Raw genomic sequence first — 27,513 nt, forward strand, 5'->3', positions numbered from 1 at the left:
ATTAGAAGCAATTCAATCAAAATCTGTACGCTAATATATAAAGACATGGAATCTATCCTCGATATGAAAAATATCTTGAACTCTTACCAAGCTATTCAATGCATTCTCTTGAAACAAGAAGAGCTAATTTCCTTCTGTGTTTATTGCGTGAACTTATATTATACATGAGATAGAGTCGCCAATATTATTGTCTGAAATGTCCATTCATGTTCCTAACAGGAAAATGCGCTTCGGCTACAAACATTTCATGAACCACCACAGCGTACTAATGTATTAAGAATATCGCCTATTAGGTGAATGTGCACAATATATGTGTTCAAATAAAATGTCCTACAATATATATATATATAAACTTAGTTTATTATGTAGAATAAATATTATGTAATGTAATCATTTATGTATACTGCTGAACACTGTAAATGGGTATACACACGTTCTGTTTAATATACAGTAAATAAGTAAATAGTGTTAAAACATTTTATTTTGACAAACTGCAAACTTTCAGTATAATGACAATTTCGCCTTTTTGCTTAATTTAACTTTATTTGTTTCGAACTATAATTGAAATTAATCTTTATTATTATAGAATTATTTTCATAATACATCATTTTATTATAACATTTTCTTAATACATTATTTTATTATTCATGTAATATGGTAGTCATTTTTCGAATATGCATGCAATCGGCAAAGCAAAATAACTAATGATATATTCCATTAAATAAGATTTGCGCATCTTCCAATGCAAAACATAAACTATTGGCCAAATAGGGTGCAAAGTTAAACATCAACCATTGAAATCTACCATTTCGTCTATTGACGCTACATTTTCACATCACCAGGTTTTCACGTTATTGTACACTACCTTATAGAAAAATGTTAAACTCTCGTCGTGAAACCTTAAACAATGAATTCGTTGCTTTAGTTCGTAAAGTAACGCACAGTGACTATTCGAACAGCAGAATTATTCGGATGTACACAATATGTATAATCTTTGTATAACCTGACCAGGATAGCTGTGCGGTTTTGGGAGGATGGCGCTGCTGTTGTGTTTACATCAGTTTCTTGGCAAGCGCGGTGGGACAGGGGAGCGTAGAGTTTCACTTTGCAGTGTATCCAACGGTTCTTTAAAGTTGCAGTTTAGATGTTGTGCATAGTCTAATCTCTTCACGCTTAATAAGAAACGCCGTAACTTATGTATGTATTGTAGTGAACCATCCCTGAAGTAATGCAGATGTATTGTGAATAGTGATTTATGAATGGAAATTACCAATTTAAGAACAACATAGCACAGTTGACAATTCAGTGAGCTTCTACCGTGTATTAAGCAGATTGTATAAAAACTGATTACGTTTTATTCGATTTCATTATAAAACAGTAGCAGCCTGTAAAACGCAGGAATGACAATGTCAGTGACTAAAAGATTAATTTTGGGTTGATAGCTTAGAGTTTTCCGCAATATCTTGTAACTGTAAGTTTAAATCAAGTTAAGGTTAAGGCTCATGATGCTGCTGTTTAAATGTATGTTTATCGATTGACAAATAAATTATTTTTTCGAGTTTTAGCCAGAGAGGAATCTCAAAACGTTTCCTCTCGAGAACTGTGAAAGTCTTTTCCGCTGGTCTATTGGCCAGCGCATGTGCTTTTATTGGATGTGGTTCTGGGTTTGATTCCAATTGAGAGAACAAAATTTAATTTTACAATCCTTCACTTTCATTAATCATCTGTCTCCTCTAGCATAAACAACATAATCATGGGACGTTAAAATAAAGAAATTTCATTTTTTTGTTCGAGAAATGTAAACCTTTGGGAGAAAAGGAGGTGAAGAAATTTTTCCTTCATTTTTTAAAGATTTATGGGATTGGATAGCTTGCCTTTAGGGATTGATTTGTACAATTTGGTTCAGTGCACCCTTCTTTTAGGATCATTATAGAAATCCAGCCCTTTGGTAGAGTTCGAATAAAAGTATTGATAAAACATCAGCGTATGGGTAGTGTAAGAGTAAGTATCATTGCTTCAGCACACAATAAATTTTATTTATGAGGAAAGAAATTACCTCTGGACTAACTCTGAATTTCTCTCAGGTTTTAGCTATCAGGTCACAAAGAATGAAATCTACTAACTGTTTTCACACACAATATAATTTTGAAACTTGGGAGCCTAGTGTTATATTTGTGTCTGTAGTATATAATAATGCTGATACGTTATTCTGTTGAACATCTTAAAGGTATTTGTCGATTGACTTCAGAGGACTGAGTTTAGTCCGTAAACACAAGTTGCCTATAGTTCAAACATATCAGATGTACGGTCTTGTTTAATAAAACCTGCTCCTCCCTGTCCTCTATCTGAAAAGTCCTATATTGTTATTCACATATGAAATTCAAAGGCAAAGTCAATCGTCTTTATTCAGTTGTATTTTTATTTCAAGTGTAAGTATTAAAATGCGCTACGCATGGTTGCAAGAGGTTGGGTGGCTTTTTTAAAAATACTGAACTGACATATCTAACATTGGCACTCATCTTCTTTATAAATTGATGTAAGAAACGGCCGATTGATTTCCAGCCAATTACTTCATCACCGGTATCTTTGAGCAATGAGATAACAATTGAAGACAAACTTCGTTCTTTTCAAACTTGATACTTTGAAAAACTTATGAAAGTGGTTTTGTTATTCAAATACATATTCGCTCTAATCAATTTCAGAAGTAACATTAATCTTAGAATAACGTAATGCTTGTAAGAGTTACCCTGAAAATGTATTTTGTATGTTTTCTTTTTTACTAATTCAGAGATTTTGTCTGAATTTTACTGGAGTTATAAGGAACCTTCAATTATCAGGCACCCCATTTTAATCGCTCCCCCTCCGCCGTCATTGCAACACTTCTAACCGTCTCCCCAGGGGTCCTGGGTCCACCCCTGATTGAGATGTTACATTAAAATAACTTTGTCTAATCTCTGTCATTATTTAGCATGGTTTAGTAATTTTTTTTAACGATATTTCTGCCACATTTTGAAAACTTTATTTCAATGTTTTCAAAATGTGGCAGAAATATCTTTTTTTTTTAAAAAAAAATTACTAAACCATGCTAAATAATGACAGAGATTAGACAAAATTATCTTTATGTTATGGTACCATCTCAATCAGGGGGTGGACCCAGGATCCCTGGGGAGACGGTTAGGAGGGTGGCGGTGAAAGATTATCAGTTCTCTCTCTCACCTAATTTTTGAAGTACATCCGAATATGATGTCAATGCAAAAGAATTTTCTTACTCAAGACCCCGATCGCTCCGCCCCTGACTTGAGCATATGCGTGAAGTGGTTTATTACGAACAAGACAGAAAGAACTGTGATAGATTGATTACATAACTGTGATAGATTGATTACAAGTAATCCGGTTAGAAACACTGCTGCTTGCATTTTAGTTCCAAAACCAGCCGCCCGCACTCGTTCGCTGGTTGTGTTATACTTACTCTTTTATCTTATTTCCTATCTGTATCTTAACAGAATACAATTACTGTAAGCAATGCACTCGGATCACTTTTCTTTTTATAGAACTTCGTACAATTTCGTGTAAATTAATCAGACCAAGTTTTTTTTTCTATTATTTCATAATTTTCACAATGGGTGACAGCAGTGTACTACACAAAGATTTTTTTATCTCACGCGTGTTCTGTGAATTGTTTGTTAGTTTCTGACTTGTTTTGACCGAGCTACTCTTGTATATATTCTAGGCGATTGCAATAACTTTTTTTTCTTTTCGATTGCCCATAAGACGAAAAGTATATTATTTCTATATATATATATATATATATATATATAAATAAATAAATTCGAGACAAGACAAGAAATTTCTCGAGTCGCGTAGCAAAACTAGTTTACTTAACCCTAGTATGGAAAAAAGTTTCATAAACGGAGGGGTTAGTCTGAAAGACCTAAGAACATAAAACTGCATAATTAATTTGTAACCGATATTTTTTTAAAAAATAAAAACATATTTTATGTAATTATAATAACATTTTAAAACACATTTTTCTGACCAGAACAAAATGAATTATTTAATAATTATACGATTTTTGTTACAGTTTCAAGGACCTAACGTCCTCTTCATCAGACATTGAGAAAAGACAGATGACAGCAAATCTTATATCTTCCTCAGCCGTTAGTTAGCATTTTCATTTATATAATAAGCCGTTAGTCAGAAAAATGTGTTTTAAAATGTTATTGTGATTATCCAGAATCATGGAGTATATTTATTATGTAATTAGAAGTATTTCTAAAACAGAAAGAAAGCTTTTCAGCTCAAAACTAGTTTTCGCTTATTTAAAAAAAGAAATGAAATGAAATCTTTGTTTTACGTCCCACGATTATGCCGGTTAGGCTAAAGAAGACGGTGAAGATGAGAGATGAGTGAAATGGTGGAATGAAGAAAGTGGGAGGAAACGGGAGAACCCCGAGAAAACCCACGAGCATGTGTGTCCACCACAAAGTCCACACGGCGAGAGCTGGGATCGAACCAGGGACCCCAAGCCCCGGAGGTGAACGCTCTATATTTAAAAAAAGAATAGTTGTTATTGTTAACATATTTTTGTTAATAAATTATACGAGCTTTTCTAGACAATTATACAAAAAAGAACACTTGCTTAAATGTTGTTATAGATAAGTAATATTATAAAGGACATTTATACATTTATTTAACAACCTAAGACACCACCTATGTTGAAATGTACTGAATGTCAGGGGGTAAAGGTTTTTAGTTTTCATTATTGGAAAGAGAGTTATCTAACGGTGGAGTGGGTGGGGTTTTGTCAGCGGAGACAGCAGATAACAATTCTTCACTTTTATCATCATCTTCCCCACACTCACTGTTACTATCATGGTCACTAAATAACTCAAAATTAGGGTCTGCATCGAAATCATTTAGTTCAATTTCATCATCATATAAAATTCTATGAATTTCACTCACAGAAACTGTTTCACGTTCCATTATGTTCTGAAGATGCTCAAAATACCAACTGAAATGTTGTTCATATATACACACTCAAAAAATGTCGAATAGGTAATCAAAATTTAAAAAAAAAAAAAAACTTCCTACAAGATTCTTGAAACTAGAAAAAAAAAAAGGTTACGTAAACAGTCGGGATGGTTTTGACAGGCCCATGCGAGGTTTAGAGCTCTATTAAAAACAAACTAACAGTAAATGAAACTGGTTTGCAATACTAGCGTCTCTTCTCGGGCGTTTCTGGAAGGTATACGAAGTTAAAACTCAAAACCGCTAACTTTAAGTTAAAAATTTTATTTAAAATATAAGTTGATGGGTCTCACAGACCCGGCCCGACGTTCTAAGGCTAAGTCTTAGATGTCAAACCAAGTTTTACTATTATATGGTTATATATAAGAAACTATAATTTAATAAAATGATTGTACGGACAAAACGAAGAGCATTTATCAACGTTGAAAGATATGCAAGTCATTACAAAGCGTACTTCGGTAATAAATATTATTTACATGTTGCATCCTTTGTGAACCTTTCGTGTTGTAGAAGAATTCTAGTAACTTCTAGATGAAAGTAAGGAGAAAACTAAGGAATAAATTTTTGTATATAAATTTAAAAACGATACCAGATACGAAGCTTTTCCGAGAATCGAAATGAGAATTTTGCAAAAATTTACAAGACGAGACAGCATTATTTCTCGTCTCGTCTCATGATCAACACTAGTTATAAATTTATCAATGGATGACTCCTGGGAAACACAGTCCAATTATGACGTTATCTGCGAATACATCCACTACAAAGAGAATTGGCTGCAAAAATTTTCTGCTGATGTAACCACGATAGATTGCATTATTAAACAGTGTAAAAAGAGAGTATCCATTTCACCCCCACCCTCCAAAAAAATGTAGGAGGAGGAAGAAAATATCGCCTCGTGATGACCGCTCTCTTTAAGGAAAACTAAACTAAAGCCAACTTTACAATATTAGATTTGACTAGGGAGTTGAGGGCAAATGGAGTGGGTTCGGATACACACTGTATACTTACAGCAGCTGGAAGAAAAGCCAGACGGTTCGTACGAAACCATATCAAAAATGCACTTCTTTTTTTCTATTAGAAGAAGAAACACTTCTTCACAGGCCAAATACGAAAGAACCGTGTCGACTTGGATCATTCCCATTCTTTGACGAAACGCTCTTTGAAGTCCATGTGCGCCAATTATCCAACGAAGAGATAACACCAACAGCAAGGGGCTTCTTTTAACAGACAGTGTGATATACTAAGTAAATGTTTTGGGGATGTTTCCCTATGAAAGAAATTGACCCATAAAGCCAGTTGACAGAACGATGAACGGGACCAAATACATCGCTCTGAGAAGCAAGGTTATTTGTGTTTTGCAGAAGTTTCCGAATAGTCAATTAGGTATTCCAGCAAGATTTCGCTTCACGTCACACTTTGAACAAGGTAAGAAAATTCCTGCGTAAAAATAATACGCTTCCCGTACTGAAGTGGCCAGGTCACTCGCCAGGCATTAATCACATCGAGAATTTGTAGGCTACTTGCAAAAGGAAACTGGCATTACTGAACTTTTCCATGCTTGCATCTCTTGTTTCCGTGTGGTTTAATAATAATAAACTTGTGTGTTCGAAACTTGTGGCATGTATGCCAAATCGTGTAATTGAACTAATTAAACAGGAAGGAGAACATAATAACTATTAAAAATGATTAATTTCATATAACAACTGTATCAGATGAATAACTGTAGCACTGTATATGAAAAAATGAAGAAACTGTAAAATGAAGCAAAAAATCGAAAAATGTGACAAAAAAAAAAAAAAAAAGGAACTTTCCACCGATTAATTTGCACGGGACTGTGCAGTAAGTCTCGCTCGAAATGTTTCCCCTTTCTTTCAAAGGGATGTTGCCCTATTTAGTGGTTTTGGATTTTACGCATACTGTTCTTTCTCAACTCCTAAATTAACTTTCTTTTTCTTTTAACAGCTGTCAATCAAAAGATTCACAAACGTAGTGATGAGTTTACTGCTCTACATTTTAGTTCACTAATAACCACACTTCTTAGTTCCATTTCTTCAAACTATATGAAACGTGGAGGCACGGTGTTTCAGTGGTAGAGCGCTCACTTCTTGTGCATGCGGTTGCTGGTCCGATTTTAGGCCATGTAAGTCTGTGGTGTTCAAAACCATACCCACATGGGTATTGTCGTGAAGATCTTAATCATCCATCTCCTTTAACATACAGGATATAAACATGGAACGTAAATCTGAAATATTTCATTTTTCATTATTATTATTATTATTATTATTATTATTACAAACGGTCATCTGTTGGAAACATTACTAGCGCGGCTACTAATTCTGTATAAGAACAGAAAATTATCAGGATGACCAGTAATACGGCTATTTTTATATTGTATTTCTAAAAATAAGAGTAAATTAGTTATCTTCTATTTTAAATTCTTAGATACAACAGTAGTCTCGCTACTGTTCATCAATACTTCAGTATAAAAATGAAGCAACATTCAATTGTAATAAGTGGAAACACAGAATAATGTTAACACCAGTTGTAGTACTATGAATAACCTATAGAAAGAATTTCTATTCTAACACACACAGTTCTCAAACAAACTCTCAAATATGCGGTTATGAGCTGGAGAACCTGAAATTTACAATGTCAATGAGGAAAAATCAAATTTCGTAGTGGAATTAGAAAACAAATAGATGATTAAAATGAATTTTTAAAAAACGAGGTTCCAAGAACTGGGTGAGGAAGTGCCAAAACGCCGTCCCGAAGTACGACACAAAATAAACAATGTTCTTGAAGTTTCTCGTGCCTTTTCATGGCAAAGTTCTCAACGTGTGTCCTATCTGCGCGGCGATCCCGGCTTTGCTTCTTGGTTCGCCTCGAATACAAACCAGTGATGTTGTTATCCTAGGTCCCATAGCTACGAATTTTGAGTAGTTTGCTGGAAAGGGTCGGTCGCTAAACTTTACTCGATTAATCGTTCCTTGGTATTCATTTAAGGAAAACGAGCCGGGATGGATATATATATATATATATATATATATATATATATATATATATATATATATAGCGTGATCCTGTAATCCAGCTCCCTTGAAAGCGAGATAATGTGTGGGGAACGATCTATTCTGTAGTAATGGATCTTGCAGGAAGGTCTATGCACCCAGCCCTGGTAGGGTTCGAAGACCATGTTAAAGCCAGGCGTATATTAACCGGAGAAAGGCCAGTCAAGCCGAGGCAGAAGAAGATACAGAGAAAGAGGCCTAACTTCACTGACTGTGTCTCAGTTACAACGTTAAAGGACAACCAAGCTGAGTTTAAGTATTGTAAGCAATGCAACAAATTGTTGTGCCGCATGCATATTTGCTGATCCCAAACGTTTCAGGTATCCTCTAATCTCTCCTATAGGACAAGAGTCATCATATATATAGCAGAAAGCAAACGTCAGATGCTGTCGACCCTCGTAGCCGAGCGCGCTAGTAATGAAGGTCACTTTTGGCGTGGGTTCAAACCCGGCTCATGGAAAGTTTTATTTTTTTTATTTTCATAACAATTTTTTAATTAAAATAAGATTGAAAATAAAGTCAAAAAAGTTATTTACCGAGCGGGCAGGTAATGAAAGTCTCTTTTGGCGTGGGTACAAACCCGGCCCAAGGAATTTTTATTATTATCTTTAAAATTTTCATACTTTTTTCATTAAAATAAGCGTGCAGTTTTACTATACAGATCCGTAGTAGTAGTGGTAGTAGTAGTAGTAGTAAAAGTAAAAGTAGTAGTAGTAGTAGGAGGAGGAGGAGGAACGGGTTAGAAGTCCCGCAGAGGTTGGTTGGGTTCTGTTCTCGGCATCAAACGGCAAATAATTAATGACTTGCCCAAATTTTTCTGTGCATTTTTCATAAACTTAAAACAGATGGCTAGGGTAGCGGGCGAATATTGAAACGTTTGGGATCGGCAAAAATGCGTGCCGCATAGTCACTCGAGCACTTGCAAGACAAAAGTCTTTCCAGCGTTGTGATCGAGTCTTTCCCTCGAATCCACTCGTTTCTCCCTCCGCATCCTGTTTCCCTCTGCCTCAGCTGGGCCGGCTTTCTCTTGACAATATACGCCCGTCTAATAGTAGTCCTTGTCCTTCATAACCTCGGTGTTGCATAAGGAAACAAGAAAGAAAAAAATAAGGGGAATGGTCAGTAGGCCTATACAACTACGGTTTTCTTTTCCTTATAAAAGCAAGAGTATGGAAAATCCTATTTAAGTTTTTAGAAGTATTATTTTAGCAGAAAGACCTTTTGACCCTGTCTGTAGTGCTGATTTGTGTTCTACACTTTTGAGAACTACAGGGAAAAAACAATATAATACTTTAAAACTAAAAGTTACCAACATCACTACACTGCTATTGATCGGGTTAACAACATCACGTGCTAACATTCTGCTTTGGAAGTTCAATTTTTTTTCGTACGCCCACTTCCTTTTCTGAATCACTACGTCTTAGTGTCTCCAGTACTTCGTGACGCAGATAAACTCATTTCTTGGCAACCACAATACGAGCTTCAAAACAAAAAAGACTGCGCGATTTACTCATTAACAATAACGGACTGCATTTATACACCGTAAGCTTCGAGAATACCTGCTAATAGCTTATTCTACTGTATTTTAAACTCAAATATTTCATATGAGACTGGAATCTCTAAGAAGTTCCTAACATAGCTTACAACATTAAAATTTGTTGTCACGAGTTTGCTCTAAATTTATACATTTCGCTAAATTCCCCTACGTCGTCTATGATCATAAAAATATGTTCAAAACTTACAGACATACTATGAAGAAGTCAGAAAACATGTAGCATAGCATGAAGAACTATAAATAATAATAATTCACGAAGAAATTAAATGTCGACTAAAAGCAGGGAATTCGTGTTACTATTCGGTTAAAAATCACTTGTCGTCGCGAATTCTGTCGAGAAATTTGAAGCTTAAAATATATAAAACGATAATCATGCCTGTTGTTCTGTATGGTTGTGAAACATGGTCGCTTACTCTGAGGGAAGAACATAGACTGAAAGTATTTGAGAACAGGATCCTGAGAAGAATATTCGGACCCAAGAGGAACGAGAATGGGGAATGGCGGAAGCTTTATAACGAGGAACTACATAGTTTATACGGTTTACCCAACATTGTTAGGGTCGTCAAGTCTAGGAGGCTTAGGTGGGCAGGTCATGTAGCTAGAATGGAAGAAAGTAGAAACGCCTTCAAAGTCTTGACTGGTAGACCCATAGGAAAACGACCATTAGGAAGACCTAGGCGCAGATGGGAGGACAATATTAAGATGGATCTCGCAGAGATAGGAATACAAAGTAGAAACTGGATGCAATTAGCTAAGGATAGAAGTCAGTGGAGAGCTTTTGTGAACGCGGCACTGAACCTCCGGGTTCCATAGGCCATAGAGTGAGTTAGTTAGTTAGTTAGTTAGTTAATAATAATAATAATAATAATAATAATAATAATAATAATAATAATAATAATAATAATAATAATAGTAATAATAATAATAATAATAATAGCAGTAATAAGTTTCTTACGTTTTTATCTGATTTTGTATACATTTGGAAAAATCCTAACTTAAAAATAAAAACAGTATATTAAACTACTTGTACAAGTGATGACCAAACGCTACTTATTATTTGAGGTATGCTGCTATGTATGGATTATTCCATCAACAATTTTATTGCATTCTAAAAAATACGTATTTTAATTATTTGATACCTTTATTATTCAGCTGAACCCAACTGCAACACAATTAATTATTTTCCATGTATTTAACAAATACACTAACAGTGTTGTACATCACAATCTTACTCAAATTGCCCAAAAAAATACTTATATCATCCGTCGAATCTTGTAGTCACACATTCTATCTATATTTGCACAGGTTAATACTATTTTCAACGTTCATAATAGTATGTGTTGTTTACGAAAGCACTTTGTGCCAACTTCGTGCCACTGGCAACAAATTTGAGTAGGGGTCGTATCTCAAAATTTTACCTTTTCAGACATAAAGAAGAAATATAATTCCACCGAGGAAAAAAAAAGTTAAATATGCAATAATTGACCCATAATTCCACATAACTATTATCTGGAATAGGCGACGAGTTACTGCGTATTTAACTGCTTTCCTGTCCACGTAATTATTATTATTATTATTTTTTTTTTTCATATCTGGAAAAGTGAGATTTTGAGCTACGACCCTTCGTCATATTGTTGACGATTCAAACAGGACACTCAACATAAAGCATAGTGAACTCATCCATTCCGATAGTTGCGACTTTGTTGGTCAGTTCGTTAAATCAGTTTTTTTTTTTTTTTTTTTTTTTTTTGTGCCACTTTCCTGAAACATGGGTACAGCCCCCATAACAGAATATGCCGCGATCTGCGATGTGATAGCAGAAAATTTGCCGCGCCTGTGCAGAAAAATTGCCAGAGGAGAAAAAGTAACCAATAGAAAAGTATAAAAACATGCCTGCTATGTGTAGATGTCTTAAATGGACGAACTACTCGCATAAATATAGTCTGAACTGTTTTTTACGTCACGTAAAGCGTATTTTTAAGAATCACAAGTGTTTCTTCTGCAGAAAATTTTTGCAGAATTCTTGCAGAAAACTTTTGACTTACAAAAGCTCATCGCAGAAAGACAAAGTTCTGCCATCGGGGGTACAGCTTACGATGAGGCACAAAGACAGCGATGGTTACATTCGACTTTATCAGAATGACAATTGAGACATTTTCAGTTACATGAAATATTATTATCGATTATCCTGATATAAGATATCTGGATATTTTATGACCATCCTTAATTAGAACAGGATGCATTTTTATCTAGTGTTACCCAAGAGATAAGATGAGACATATATTGCGAGACGAGAAAGCACTTTCACTACAAGACAACCTGAAACCTCGTCTCGTAAGCAACATTACTCTCATCTACCGAACTAAACGCAAGAATCACCTAAGATACCAGGGAGTTATTAGTATTTAGAGTCACATGGTTTTTCTAAATCCACACATTATTCGTTTCGCTCCTTTACCTCGCCAATTCAATTCCAGCGGTGAATCAACGCATACAAAACAATGGTGGAATTCATGATCCTATTCGGGATGCCATTAATGGAAGACATGTTAACAGTAATATGATAGATAGGAAGTTTGAGACAAAAATACAGAACAAAAACAAGAAACGTTGATAGCCATATGTCACAAAATTCTACATCAGTCTACTAAAACATTCTCGACAATATCTATACAATACGGCTGCTGAAATTAGATGACAGTGAAAATTGTGCGGCGATATAGAGAGAAGCAAACGTTAACTTAGATTCGTCTATAGGCTCATTATACTTTAGACTAATAAGAACACTTTAATTACTGACTTATTGAAGGAACCTGCGAAACCATTTCGAACACAAGTGTTAACATCAAGACCTTGTCATGGTTCGAAGTCCACAATAATCGTCCAATTATTCCCTATCTTTAGTATAGTAATTAAAATAATCCCTCAACATCAATTGCAGGGCCTAAATCATACTTACTTTTTTATTCCCTAGCAAAATTTATATTGAGTTCTTGTGCTTAAATCAATCCTTTTAGTTCTCTTTTCTTTTCTCCATTCTTTCTTCCAATCAATTTTATCAATCTACGTGAAACCATTTTAATTTTAGCCTCATAGTAAACCAGCATTATATCGATAACTACAAGGCAGAGAGGATATAACTTTACTATTGCGATAAGTATCTGAAAATGAAATGAAATTCCCGTTTTGCGTCACACGGATATGCCATGCTGGCTAAAGAAGACGGGTGATTACAATTGGCGTAACTAGGATATTTTGCTAGGGGGACACAATCTCTTACTTTTGAAAACCGAAAGAACCTTACCTATGATCCAAGGAAAAGCGACAGGTAGATGGGAAAATTGGTGGAATGAGCACGTGGAAGGAAGCGAGAGAACCTAGAGGAATCCCATGGGCATGGTGTTGTCCACTACAAACTCCCATGGAGGTGGGTGTACCCTACCATTGAGCCACAACGAAAAATTTTCAAGCAAAATTCATCCTCACCAAGAAACTGCCCTGTCTTCATTTTTCTAACGAAAAAAAAAAAAAAAAAAAGGCTTTCGATTTTCATCTTCCAGTAAACAACCTTATTTTTTGCATGTGTAGAATCCGAATAAAAAAAAATTGGGAATTTAACAAAAACCTGTGTTGTGTTTTACCAGGCTTTAATGATCGAATCTAGGCAAGAACTTTTGTTGAAATTAGAACGATAACTTTCTTCTAAGACTATACCGATAATAATATTTAATGGAATTCAATGTCCCTTTCAGCACTAAGGGTCCAACTGCTTACAGTGTTATCTGAACCATTAATTGCGTTTGTATCCAAGATGTTCAACCCCCATTGCAAATTGAACCCGGGACTACACCCACATAAATTACAGGCATCAGCCACTCGGTCACGAACATAAACACGATGATTTGGTTCTTTTGAAAAATATGATAGATCTTAGAAAGTTGTGTCTTGACTCCAACCTCTACTGAAATTAGTATTGCCAACAAGAAGAGAATTTTTGTGAAGAAATACGAAATGAGACATACCAAAATCTATTAAAATAACGTCTCGTTAAGCTGTTCCCGAACCAATGTTTGTGCAGTATAACTGGTAATCAGGTATCATGATGCTGTACAACATATTATATTATATTATTATAAAACAAAAACATGCATCTAAGAAACATGTAGTTTTATTTTTATTTACTTGCGGCCTATTTTTTAACTGTAGAAATTAATTAATTATGCACAGAAACACACACAAAGATAATAAACTGAAAGAGAGGGAAATTATTTATAAATTATGTCGTATTCTTCATTTTAAGATAGCTCATATTTTCTGCGAATGTAGATTAATCGCAGCAAAACTTTCATCCAAACGAAACAAAATATTTTCTTACCTAACATTGCGCTAATATTGAAAAGTATTACTATACAAAAAGAAATTGATCACGACTTTCTATGAAATGTTTAACTGGAATAGTTAATCTCATAATAGCAACCTCATTCCCTTATTTTTTTCTCTATAAAAGGGAAATTATAAACATAAAATAAAACATACATTCACTAATAGCACTTTCACTGAAAAAAGTAAACAAATGAAAACATAACGTTAAATGTCAATCAATGACGTTAGTTAATATATGTATACAGTACATGTCAGGGCTGTTTCTAACATTCCCGGTGCCCTAGGCACTTCAAGTTGTTACGCCCCCCACTATTTCCAGAGCACCCCTCCCTCCTTCAGTCATCATCTTGCTAGTTTTGGTTCGAGAGAGATTTTCCCTTAACTTTCTAACTCTTTTCTTTTTGTTTTTGCTCTTTGGAGAGTCTTTCCATTATCCACCACCTATCGACCCGCCATGTCCGGGACTGACAATCGGCAGCCATGATGGTCACAAACAAATGCTGATTACTGCTAAATAAGCAAGTGACAAGATAATCCCATGCATGTACATGTTACAGGAGATTGAAATTTATGGGGCGCGCTTTTCATAATAATACATTGAACTCATCAAAAGTATATTATAATTGTTTTCTTTTTTCTTTTCTTTTATTATTCTTTCATCATGTTGATGTTTATCATATGGAGTGACAAGCTAGTAGTATTAAATGGACGGACGTTGTATTTATAGATTTCTCGTAATTATAATTAAAAAAGTGCACACGGAATCATTTCCACAGTCTCGGCTTCTGTCTCCTAACAGCAGAAAACAAGTATTTTTTCCTAATATTAGTACAGCTAATAGTTTGTTTTCACCGATCAGTTATCCTCAGACAACTGTCCTTAAGTATTCTTATTTATCAAGTAATATAAATCTATTTTCAATTAACAAAACTAAAACTATACGTATCACATTTACATTAGCCGTCGAGATCTAGTTTGTTTGTAAGCAGGTAGCTCAACCGGAACGGAAAAGACGTATTTTAATTTAATTTTTACTCTTTACTCTTTTCCAGCGTATTTTAATTTTTACTCTTTTTTTCGCCCTCCAATTTTTTGCACCCTAGGCACGTGCCTAGCGTGCCTAAGCGGAAAAGCGGACTTGGTGCATGTAATCGAACTTTCATTAACAAGGTAACACATACATTAAAACCACGATTATAAGCAAGAAAGGCATTAAGCAACGATCTCTCAAAAGGGAAATTCAACTATAAAAGACGCATAACTCCAACGTACCATGTAAACTTTACTGTCACGAAAAGCTACAATGATACATCTACACGATTTAAAAAGCATGTTTTATAGTCGGATGTCATATTAAAACGATAGAGTTAATTTGCTTTGTAGTCCAATTGACTATTTCCCGTTAAGACCACAGATCGACTCTCTATCTCTTACTTTCATTTCCTCCACAAAATTTGGAAATCTACAGGCTGTAATCAAAAGAACAAATCCACTGACTCGCTCACTCATCCACACATCGGCAGATTTCCGAAACTAATAGGCGTAAACCATGAAATTCTGTATATTATCCTTGCATCTTACGCTGTGGATAAGGTGGGATTTTGTGAAAAGTGACTCCTAAGGGAATAAAGAAGGGCTTGAAAGAGTCTCCCGATCTACCAACCTATTAGACGTTTCCGTAGAAATAATTTCTTTGTAACTTAGGCTTCAGATAAGACGAAATTTTGCGAGACGCGACCCACAATGGGATAAAGACAGCTTGAAAACTTCCTGACGCTCTCTAAACCTTCGGAACTATTAGACGTCGTAGAACCTTGAAGTTTTGCATGAATATTCCACATGTACCCTATAGGTTGACGATTATGAAGTTTTATGAAATCTGACTCCTAAAGGAATGGTTAAAGGGTGTAAGCGTGTACATAACTTCATTGATATCGAACTTGTGCTTTGAAACCAAATTCTTCCCGTACGAGAAACTGTAATTCTGTTACTTATATCTCAACAATAGGACATATCTAAATACAATATTTGTGCAATCACACTTTCTCACATAGAGAAGCATTGATATCATAGCCTATTAATAGTATCTTAAGTTTTATACATAAATCATTGGCATTTTCTGAATTAACAGTTCTCTCTCTCATGAAATACTACAATGCGAGGGACAATATTTAATAGTAACAAAATAATTTGAGTGCTTATGTGTTATAAGCTTTTTCCATAGAGAAGAGTGACCTAGACCCACCAAAATTTGCACGCAGATAGATTTTGACCATATATAATCGCCAGTAAAGTCCGAATTTCGGCATACGGGTGTCAAAATGTATGCATATAGAGAGATGATAAACACCCGGGATATCAGTTTAAAATTTATAGTTTTCGGGTACCTAAGATGAAAAAATAGTAACTCCCAATGCCGCTCGAATCCAGCTTTAGCTCCGATTGTAATGGAGGTTGAGGGGCGTGAAAACAAGCAATTTCCAAAATAACCGATATTAATGTGAAATTCATAGTTTTCGGTTTCGCTGAAATGAATAGTAACGCTCCCGACACCGTTCAAGTCTAGCTTTACCCTCCATCCTCAAGGGGGAGGTAAGGGGAGTGAATAATGTGTAAAATGACCTATATTAGTGTCAAATTGATAATTTTCGGGGGTCGCTGAGATGAATAGTAACACTTCCCGCTGAGATTAATAGTAACACTTCCTATACCATTCCAGTCCAGCTTTGGCCCACATCTTCAGGATTACAGGGCGTGGAAAATGACGTGTCAAAAATGAAGGACATTAGTGTCAAGTCTATAGTTTTTGGGTACGCAAAGCTGACTGGTGAGTTCTGATGAGATTTGATCCCGAATTTATGCAGCTGGTCCAGGAACAGATAGCGACAAGGCCGAAGTCATTGCTCTTCGTTGTTTATTTATTTCACTCATATTGAGAGGGACAACGCCGAAGTCGTTGCTATTCATTATTTATTTACATTCATACTGATAGGGGCAACACCAAAGGCGTTACTTTTTGTTATTTATTTATTTCCCTGAAATCGACATTGACAACGTCAAAGGTGTTGCTCTTCGTGTTTTATACATTCCACTGATATTGACTGGAGCAACAACGAAGGCATTGCTCTTTTTATTTAATTTATTTCTCTACCTTCAAATATGATATATTGCATAAACCTTATCCTACCCGTGCGAAGAATGGTATTTCAGTTAATAATAAAAAAGAAAGTTCAAGTGATCAACGGGTTGAGAACACGTTTTCAACCCTAGAAAATTATACTAAACATTCTGTTTCGCAGGTCGCCAAGTATAATGTGCTTATAGATTCTATCCACCTTATGCTGAGTCGTTTTGACGTATGATTAGCGTCATACTAAAATCCTATGTTAGTCGAACTCTTTAGTATGGCACTAATCACGCGTCACAACAGCTCTGCATAAGGCCCTATATCTTTAACAATGTAATCAACCTAGTCAATCTTGCTGAAACTAAACTATGATATTCTCGTTATAAAGATTGTGGTTGCTAAATGGCTTTCTTTACTGACAAGGAAAGGACATGAACCTGTCAACGGGACTTCCTAATCACACCTAGTCCATTCGATAAACAAAGATATGTTAGTGCACAAAAAATTAGGTGCCATGGAAAACAGAGTAAGTCCCTGGAGCTCATTAACCCTATTCGTATAAATAAAATCGTAGACTGGCAGTGAAATAGCTATTGCACCAACACTTCATTGGAAAGTCGTGGTATAGTTCATTCTCTTCAACATGAAACAAGCTTGTCCGAGGTGCTATGTATTGGGACTGATAACGTGCATGAACAGGGAAAATTGGGAGAATGTCAGGAAAATTCCCTCCAGAAATCCCTTGCATCAAGTTTGGATCCCTGTGGAGTGGCCCTGGGTAAAAGCACACAATTCAAATGTATCTCAAAAACTAGTATAGGGGATAAGAAATGTGTATACAAAGTTTTGTATTGCTAGACAGAATAGGTATGAGGAGAAATCGTATATTCGTATACAAGTTTTTTGGTATATAGTTTAGTTGAATATAGTTGTATTGGTATATAAATTTAGTTGTATTTGGAACCATCAACCAATCAAATATTACGTATCTCGTCAAACGTCCTTACTAGGTTTTCTTTCTTTCTTTTTTTTTTTTAAGAATTACAATACAAAGAATGATCTGTTTTCGTGCTTCCTTTAACTTTCTAGTGAGTATAAATCTTGCAAAATCCTGCACTGTCAAATTCTAAATTAATTCAATGTGTCAATTACCTGGAATTAAAATCCAGAAACTGGTGTTACAGTTGACCTCAATGTATTATTACATACTGTAGGTATCTCTTGGCTAACTACCGATCCGCCTTTCATGCTAAAGAGATTAAGTTCGATTTTGATGGAAACTAGTGCAGTCCATCCAGATTCCACTTTTGACTGACTTCATCTCATACAGCTGGTACTAAATAGGAGACATTCAACTCCTAGTAAAAGAGCAAACTGAAACAACAGGAATGATATTTGCAAAAATAAAAATACCAGTTCCTATATTTTAAATATCATTAACGTTAACGACATCAATAACCATTAATCACATTCTTCGAAAGTTGCTCATAGAAGAAACATCTACACCACACTGGTCACAGAATTCCAATTTTGTGAATGATCTTATTCCTTCTTCTTAATGCTGCCGTGAAAAACTGGATATAATCTGAGTAACACTTTATCAAAGATCGGTGTCGATACATAATCACGACAAACAAAGAATTTCAGTCTCATTACATGCAAACATTCTATCTAAAAATGTAACCATCTGCATTAAGACTGACACTTCTTTCTTTGCTTAGTTTATCATCACTTCTGTTCATATTTGTTTATTCTATGTATCAGCACAAAACTTCTATTTACACTAGCATCAGGAAGACAACGCATTCGCGATAAGGATATTAAGAGTAAAAAATAAAGATTTATTGATATGAAGACAAAATTATTTCAGGAAATGCCGTATATTTTGGAGTCCTAACATTTTAACACAATTTATATTAGCTACACGAGCTTGAGCTTCTTCAATATTTTCTATTTACGGGTCTTCACTACGCTGCCCAGAGGTGGAAGAACAATGTGATATTATTATGCATTGTATTCCTTCTTAAAGTAAAAGAATTTTCTGAAGCAGTATCTTGAACTGCCTCTGGTTAAAATATGTGCCTTTCGCGTGGGCGATCAGCGTTCGATTCCCGGTGAGAGCTTATGTGGTTTGGATCCCATAGGTTAACGTCTTCAAATTGCTCCGCAGCTGAATGGGGTGATTATGTAACCTAATTATTGTTTTCAAGTCTTCTCATATAATGCAGAAGTTTGAATGCCCGACAACTATACCAAAAACTGAGCGCCCAGATTTACGGTTAGAAAGCAGTAATCAGTTCATTTAATAATATTTTGTATATTATCTTTCTAAATTTTGATACAGTATATTATGTTTCAGTTATTCACTAAAATTCAAAATTGGTTGAGGAGAGTACGAAAAAAATAAATAAATAAATAAATAAATAAATAAAAGACTTCAGACTCAAAGGCAGAACATACATTTGTCTTTTTTTTACGTTAGTGTCTTTATGTTACAAGTATACACATTATCATACACAGTGCGGCATTAAGAAACAAGTCTGATTCTTTTGCTGCGAAATTAGTTTTGGCACTGACGTTTTTTTATTGTGGCGAATTTTTAGTGCGACCTTGGCAACACGTGCAATACTCTCCTTTTCGGCCGGTTGGCAGTGCGGCGAGTAATGCGCCTAGGTATAGATTGGTGATACTTCGTCAATTCAATAATGGTAGTAATAGTTATCATCAAGTTATGTGCGCGCTTACCGAAAACTGCAACGGAAATATCTGAGAAGCTGAAAAAGATTTACGGAGACAATCGTCGTGTTTCTGAATGGCATAAGAGGTTCAGCGTTGGCACGGACCCTGTGCAAGTTCACCATAACCCAGGTCCGAACATGTCTCTCAGAATAACTGAAATTATTGATGAAGTTCGAGATGTCATTTTGAATGACCGAAGTCTCAGGGTACCATCAGGCCTCTTGAGAACGAATAAGCAAACTATTCATCAAATCATAACTGAAAATTTAAAGAAACAGGAGTTATGAACACGTTTCAAGCCTCATTCTTTAAGGAGGAACAGAAACGGGAAAGAACGACTGTGTTCGTGAGTTTTAAACCCAAAAATGTATGTGATAGCACACCCTGCATACTCGCCAAACCTGTTTCCCTGTGATTACTTTTACCAACTTAAAAGCACCAATAAAGGGCTGATCTTTTGATGACGTTTTCACCATCCAGAAAGCAGTGATGAGTACCTTCGAACACCATAGCAGTAGACGACTTCTAGAAGTCATTCCATGACTTACTGGATCCTGCAAAGTTGTGTGGATAAAAGAGTTTCTACTTCGAATAAACCGAGGTAAGATGATTCCATATGTTACTTATTTTTACATACCTATTCTTATTTCCTAAATGCTGCCGCATTAAAAACACATAACACTAAGGTAAACTTCGTAGATCCAGAATGGAGGATTTCTCTCTAAATTCACCTCATGAAATCCTTAACTTCACTTGAAAAATTACTTGAATATAACATTCTTTAATTTTCGCTTTCAACTTTCCCACTTCTTCGCATCAAATCTACTTATTCTACTTTATTTCTTGTTTTAAATGGCAAAGTGTATTTACTACCATAACTAAGTTTTTCTCCTTTCTTTGGAGTACCCACTGCACAGGTGGAGAAAAAGACGAGACCAAAATAAATAAGTTCACTCTCCTCTCGCTACTCTACTTTCCTAATTTTCCCATACAATGTTCTTCAGATAGCGACAGAGTTCAGTCGTGGATAAGTGGTTAAAAGTTTTAGCCTTTGATATGGTTGACCCGAGTACAACTCGCGGTAGGAACTAATGCGGTTTGCATTTCATACTAACTTGTAGCACCACGCCACAGATAAAATATTTAGTGTAAAGCACAATATTTGAGAAATGTAAAAATTATTTTTTTGCATTTTCTTATTCGAGTACATCACAAATATGTGGTACATTACTTCAAGGATGAGTTTCTATCGTTAATGGTAAGCCACCAGCTACTGTTTCAGCTGGTTGGACTACAGTTTAGAATACAAACCAACCGAGAACCGAACGCGGATCTCCCACCAAAGATACGTATTTTAACCATATAGTTGAGAGGGAGTTCAAGATACCGCTTCAGAAAATTCATTTACTTTAAGAAAGGAACACCAATGCATACAACCCATTGTTGTTTCACCTTCGATAACAGCGTTTCTCAAACTGTTTCGCGAATCACAAGTAATCTCGATAAATCTGCCCTTGTGTTCCTCTCAAATTGAATGTCAGTTAAAAAATAAATACATAAATTCAAGTAAATCGCGTACCACGCACTATCGATCAAAATCTCGAAACTGGAAGTATACAAATTATAGATTAGCTACATAATAAGGTAGATTATACAAATTCTAATAACTTATATAAGAATACTATTATAAAATATTTTTCACAACTTCAATTAATTATTTGCTTTCGAAGGAACAAGAGTTGAGTGGTTCGTAGAATATTGTGAGTTGGCTGGTCACCATTCATCGGCTGAAAAAAAAAAGAAGAAAGAAAGAAAGGCTGTATTATAAATTTTGCATATGATTTTTACTAAGTATTTCGGCTTTTTAAGGTATGTAATACTCCCTCTTAAACTTCATATAGTGAACAGTTACTATACGTTTTTTCTTCTTTCGAATTGAGACAAATTATGCAATAGTCTGCATTTCCGCCTCAAAATCATATCGTGTAAATTAGCAACATAGATCCAACATAAAGGATAATAAATTTTGTTGTAAACGAACATTTACATGTTATGGAAATTAAATGTAATGACGTCATGTAGAAATATTATTTTTCTTCTTCGCTGGGCGCAGGATACTTTAGTTCCCTGACTTTTGGTCGAAGATAATAAAGAAAATGAATAATTCCTATATATTATGATGGCTCAGTTGGGTCAGCCACTGAAAACTGTATACAGGAAACAACGAGCGATAGCGCTATTCTTACTTCCTTAAAAGAAACTCAACAACCAGGTTAAGGGAACGCGTTTTATTTTAAATTCACGTGAGGTCACAAAGTATAAAATGCACGCTACATAAAAAGAAGATAAAAATATTTAAATGTACATAATGTTAACGGGAATAATCTCATTTTACAGATTTGGATTACGTATACAGAAACTCGTTAAATAAGATACATACGAGGGGCATGCCGAGTTTAAAAAATCAATTTACCTATTACATGAAACCTTTTTACAATTACTCAAAACAATCCCCACTTTTGAATTCTTAAAAACCGCGAGTAGGCATTTTTTTAAGTATCACAAATTTCATTATTATACGCTGTGATAGCCCATTCACTTGTTTGAAAGCTAGGTCCTCGAAGCTTTTTCTTGAGTTTTAGGAAGAAGGCAAAGCCATACGGGCTAAATCTGGAGAATAAGTCGGGTGCTGATTTTAACGTTGTGTGTGGTCGTGCATTGTCAAAAAAAATCTTTAAATTTTAATTTAAATTTGAAAATATTCCTTAAGTTTGTTCTATAGGTCATATGTCAGGGGTGCCCACAAAGGGGGGCTATGACGCAAACTGCGTCATTGAAATATTTGGGGGGGTTAAAAATTATATAAATATGTTTGAGGAGGTGTAAAAATTAATCGCAAAGATTTTTTTTCATGTACATGAGGGGGGTGGGCACCACTGCATATTTTGCTCCCACTATTGAGTACTGTACTTCTATCTGGTCTATGGCATGCCCTACTCATTTAAAAAAAAAAAAAAATCCGTAACTAATTTATTTTTTTTAGCTATTGTATCCTACAGAGTACCTCACCCCCAAACACTTCCAAAAAATTACGTTTTAAAATCCCTCAATATCACATCTCCCATAGTGAGAAACAAAATTTCTGACCTAATATTTTTGCATAAAATTGTAAATGGCCATATGTCATGTGAACAGTTATTAAGTCAGATCAATTTTCGCGTACCCGCTAGAACAATACTGTCTAGTAATCTCTTTTACACTCGAGCAGCGAGGGTGAATATTGTCCAAAGGTTCCTTTTAAACCGAATTGTCAGTACTTATAATCAGTTACCAAAAACTGTAGACGTTTTCTCAAATGAGTATACTTTCAGATCGTCTATAAATAAGCTATTTTTGTAATGCCGTTCTTATGCTGTACCATCTTAGCTCAAATTGTTCTTTAATTGTTATGTTATCAAAATGTTAAAATGTTTCAGTGTAAAATGGCCTAGTGCTGTATTTGAAACCTATTATAAATAAATAAATAAATAAATAAAATAGTAACTGGGTATAAGAATATTTTAAAGTAGAAAATTTAATCAATGAGGGTTTTTTTTTAACCTGATAATATTAAACAAAGATGTTCGAGCAAAAATTTTGAAACAGTGATCAAAAAATTTTGAAACAAAATTTTCACAAAAAATTAAATATCTATCAATCAAACTGCACCAAGGATAGCTTTCCACTAATGACCTTAGACCAAGAGTTGTGACTAAAGTTAAAAATCTGAAATTATTGTTGTTATAGATCAAAAGGTGTTAGTAATTAGCTCTTAGGTTTCAATTTTTTTTTTTTTTTTCACCATGACAGACTACGAGTCATAACTACAATCCTGAAGTTTAACAATTTTTCAAACTAAAATTTAAAGTTGATCGAAAAACTTTGAAACAAAAGTATTCAAAACATTTGAAATTTTTTAAATTAAAATTTCAAAATACTCGGCCAATCAAATTGCACCAAAGATAGTTTTCCACTAATGACCTTAAACTATGAGCTGCAACTGAAGTTCAAAGGGTGAAACTGTTATTATTTTCTATCAATTCCTTTTAATAATTACCAAAATTCTTGCATCAATGGCCTATGAGTTGTCTCTAAGTTTCAAAATGTGAAGATGGTATTATTTTGACAATTCCAAACTTCAAGGTTGGGCCAAATGTACTCTTCAAATGTAAGAATGTATCAAGGTACTCACGTCCAATGAAAGACAATGGAACATTGTATTCATTCATATGCTTGTATGTTACAATCTATCTTAGTGAACATTAATCACAACATTCAAAATTCGCGCCTCATTTTCCCGCCAAATATTGTTACTTTTGAGAATTTTTTTTTTTGTACCCATAAAAAGGGAGTACGCATGACCAACTAGACTTACCAAAGCATGTACTCAAGTTCTAGAGATCATATTTTTTTTTTTATTATTTTTAAATTTAAGAGGTGAGCTAATGTACCCCTCTTAAATTTTACAAGGAAAGATCAGTGTATCCTATGGAGGAGAAATGATTCCTGAACTCATCTACATAAGCATACGCTACAATAAAGCCTCATCAAAGAGGATACATATAGTAAGTAAAAAAAAAAAAATCTCCATTTTTTAAAATTTTTGACGATTCTTTTACCCATAGAAGAGGACAAGCTGGACCAACCAAATTTACATAAATATATATCCCAGTCCTAGAGAACATTTACCAATTTTTACTTTTTTGAGAATACCCAAGTTTCTATTTCCGCGATAAACTCTCATAAATTTCACCTTTCACTCATGACAAGTAGGCAACTAAACAGTTTCTTGGCTTCGAAAGTGATGAATACCAGCGTACAAGAGAAATGCATTAATTAGTTACTTGGATATACGTTTACCGTCTCTTTCAGTACCAAGGCTTTATAAAACGTAGGAAGCTACACGAGCTCCCACTACAGTTCAGTCTCCCGCACCAACGGTGCATGTGTTAATCATACATTCTCGCTAAAGCGAAAACAAAAATTGAATACACGCATTTAAAAATCAGACCACTAGTATACCTTGGCATTTTACGACCTGAACCAAAATGGCATTTTTTTTTTTTTACTATTGCATATATTTCACACACATCTGGCACCTTTGGTCCCTTGGCGTGGGACATCCGAGTGTGATTCCCGGCAGGAGTTCGTAGTTCCGACCCTACGTTTAGCCGTAAGTCCAAGTCTCATATTGCCTCGCTCCTGACAGGGACGTTATACTTAGAATCAAGCCAAAAATTCATTACTGGGAGCTATGTGCATCTTATGGACACGTTGGTATTCTTCAGTAAGTGACGCCACGCTGGTGGTCTCAGAAAAAGGCTAGTGATTTTGGGGCTTGTCACTTAAAGTATTAAGATTGTTAAGTTAACCTGTATTCTACAATAACTCATCAGCTCGTCAGCCAATTATACCTAAATAATTCCCTTCAAAGTATATGATTAACTTTTCATGTGTCAATAATAGGGTGTTCATTTTTCTCATATGCTTTGAAATATATAGTAGGACAAGAAATATTCAAAATTTCGAATCATTTATAAATTACGCAGGCGTTAAATATTCTTCAGTCTGGATAAAACACTAAGGACATCCTATTCTCACCCAGCAAGGTGGTAATAATAATAATAATAATAATAATAATAACGCCCTCTGTTAAGCAGAAGAATGGCTTGTAATTACCACACTTGACAGACCGTTACATGGGTGGACGACAAACTTGTATACCAGCCAAACATAGAGAAAGATACCGGAGACTGGTTTTTAAATGAAAGTAAACATACATGCTTGCAATATTTCTTGTATATAGCTCTGCTTACACTGTATGTCATTACATACGTTCTCACCACTTAATAAACAACATCCGCTAACGCAACTTCCACTACACAAATTATGTTTGACCTAACTTACGTCACTCTATGACTAACGAGGGAATATCACATTGTCCTTTTATGAAGTTAAAGGAAGACACTTCAAATTCTATGGAAGAAAGTCAAACCAAGAGTCCATTCTGCTTTAAAGACCATATATTAGTACATTTATGATCGCCTTTAGAGTTAGCATTCTAATGACACCTAATTTTAGTATACTGACTTCTCGGCGCCAGAAACAAGCTGTAATCGGTTACTAGTAACTTGTATAAGCAACTGTGCATTTAAAATGACATTTTCACCATCTAAAAAGCGTCACTAAGTAAAGGTGTTTACCATACACATTTTTAAAAATGACGGGCAAAACGAATACCGAAATTTGCACATCACGGTCTAGTTAGTATTTTAAAAAGCACCATGAAAGAAATCGATCAGAATCCGAAAGACATTTATGTTCATCACTATATCATTTGGCCACCTATAAGTTATGGTATGATATACAGGGTGATCCAAAAGTAGGTATACACCCCTGCATTGATCAAGTATAACATTCTAGTTTATGAGTTTATTTGCTTCGGCTGTTCCGAGCTTAAGATATAAGTAAAAACGCATTAAGAACAAATAACAAAAAAACTAAGTCTACCTAATGGATAACAAAAAGAAATTATATGAAATGCAATGAGCTGATCAGCATGGTACCGTATACATACTTTTGAGCCACCCTATATAACTAACTTATAAAAGGATACATCCTTTTATACGTTTATAGTTATATGTAGTTTTTCCTTTATAGTAAAGGTTTCACTACGTTTATATTTTTACTCTTTAGTTTTTATTCAATATGCTGCATAAATTCCTTTCTCCAAATTTCCTTAACTTGAAAACAGTACAAAACTGTTATTTTTATAGATATTTTACAAAAGCACAACAGTTCATTTGAAGTTCTACAAAAGAAAAAAAAATGTAAATCCTAAAACTTGTTGATATGAAATCAAAGGAACACCAAGTCGTCTGCAGCCAACTACATTGCTTCGAGGGTTTCGGTTGTATAGCAAGCAGCAGGCGCTCAGTTATCCTCCTAACTATATATAAAACTACATGAACTGACATAAATTAAAGGGATATTTCTGGATGATGTGGAAAGTTGAAATTTGGTATGATTGTAGCTTTCCGGGATTAACCGACAGAAAAATTGCCAAAAGTGGATATTTTTAATTTTAGAGGGTCTAAATGGGAGATGAAGAAATTCCCTATGTTATTTAAATGGGCTTTAATATATATATAGCTATAATCTCATATTTAGGTACTTGGAATACAAACTTGAAATTCGGTATGCTTGTACGTTTTCGTTATCATTACCTAAGTAAATCCGTAAAAATATAAATTTCCAACTTTAGTGTGGATTTATGGGGAACTGAAAGATAATTCCCATGTTATTTATATGGGACATCTTCTACACCCCAAAATGTTTAGGCAATTCTGGCAGGATTATAATGATGAAATTTGGCATGATTGTAGCCTTCCGGGACTAACCAACAGATATTATATATATATATATATATATATATATATATATATATATATATATATATTTAATTTTAAGGGGTTTAAAGGGTGATGAAGAAATCCCATGTTATTTAAATAGGCACTTTCAGGGATACAAAATCTTACCCTTTAAATAGATGAAGTACGAAAAAAAAAACTTAA

The 27,513-nt window shown here is 34.7% G+C and overlaps 2 protein-coding genes across 7 annotated transcripts in view; one reads left to right on the plus strand and one right to left on the minus strand.

Moving 5' to 3' along the window:
- trio (trio Rho guanine nucleotide exchange factor) overlaps positions 1-27,513 on the minus strand; it is a 1,041,517-nt gene that overhangs the window by 946,030 nt on the left and 67,974 nt on the right. The window lies entirely within an intron of this gene.
- Positions 19,867-20,187, plus strand: LOC145689367 (protein GVQW3-like). Its single transcript, XM_081763521.1, has one exon. The coding sequence runs from the start codon at positions 19,867-19,869 to the stop codon at positions 20,185-20,187; it is 321 nt and encodes a 106-aa protein (XP_081619647.1).

The sequence above is a fragment of the Thermobia domestica genome, chromosome 7 (assembly GCF_964235325.1).
Source record: "Thermobia domestica chromosome 7, izTheDome1.hap1.1, whole genome shotgun sequence".
NCBI lineage: Eukaryota > Metazoa > Arthropoda > Insecta > Zygentoma > Lepismatidae > Thermobia > Thermobia domestica.

Bases quoted from the DNA above. Each gene is read 5' to 3' on its own strand.
- LOC145689367 (XM_081763521.1), top strand. From the start codon at position 19,867: ATGGTAGTAATAGTTATCATCAAGTTATGTGCGCGCTTACCGAAAACT.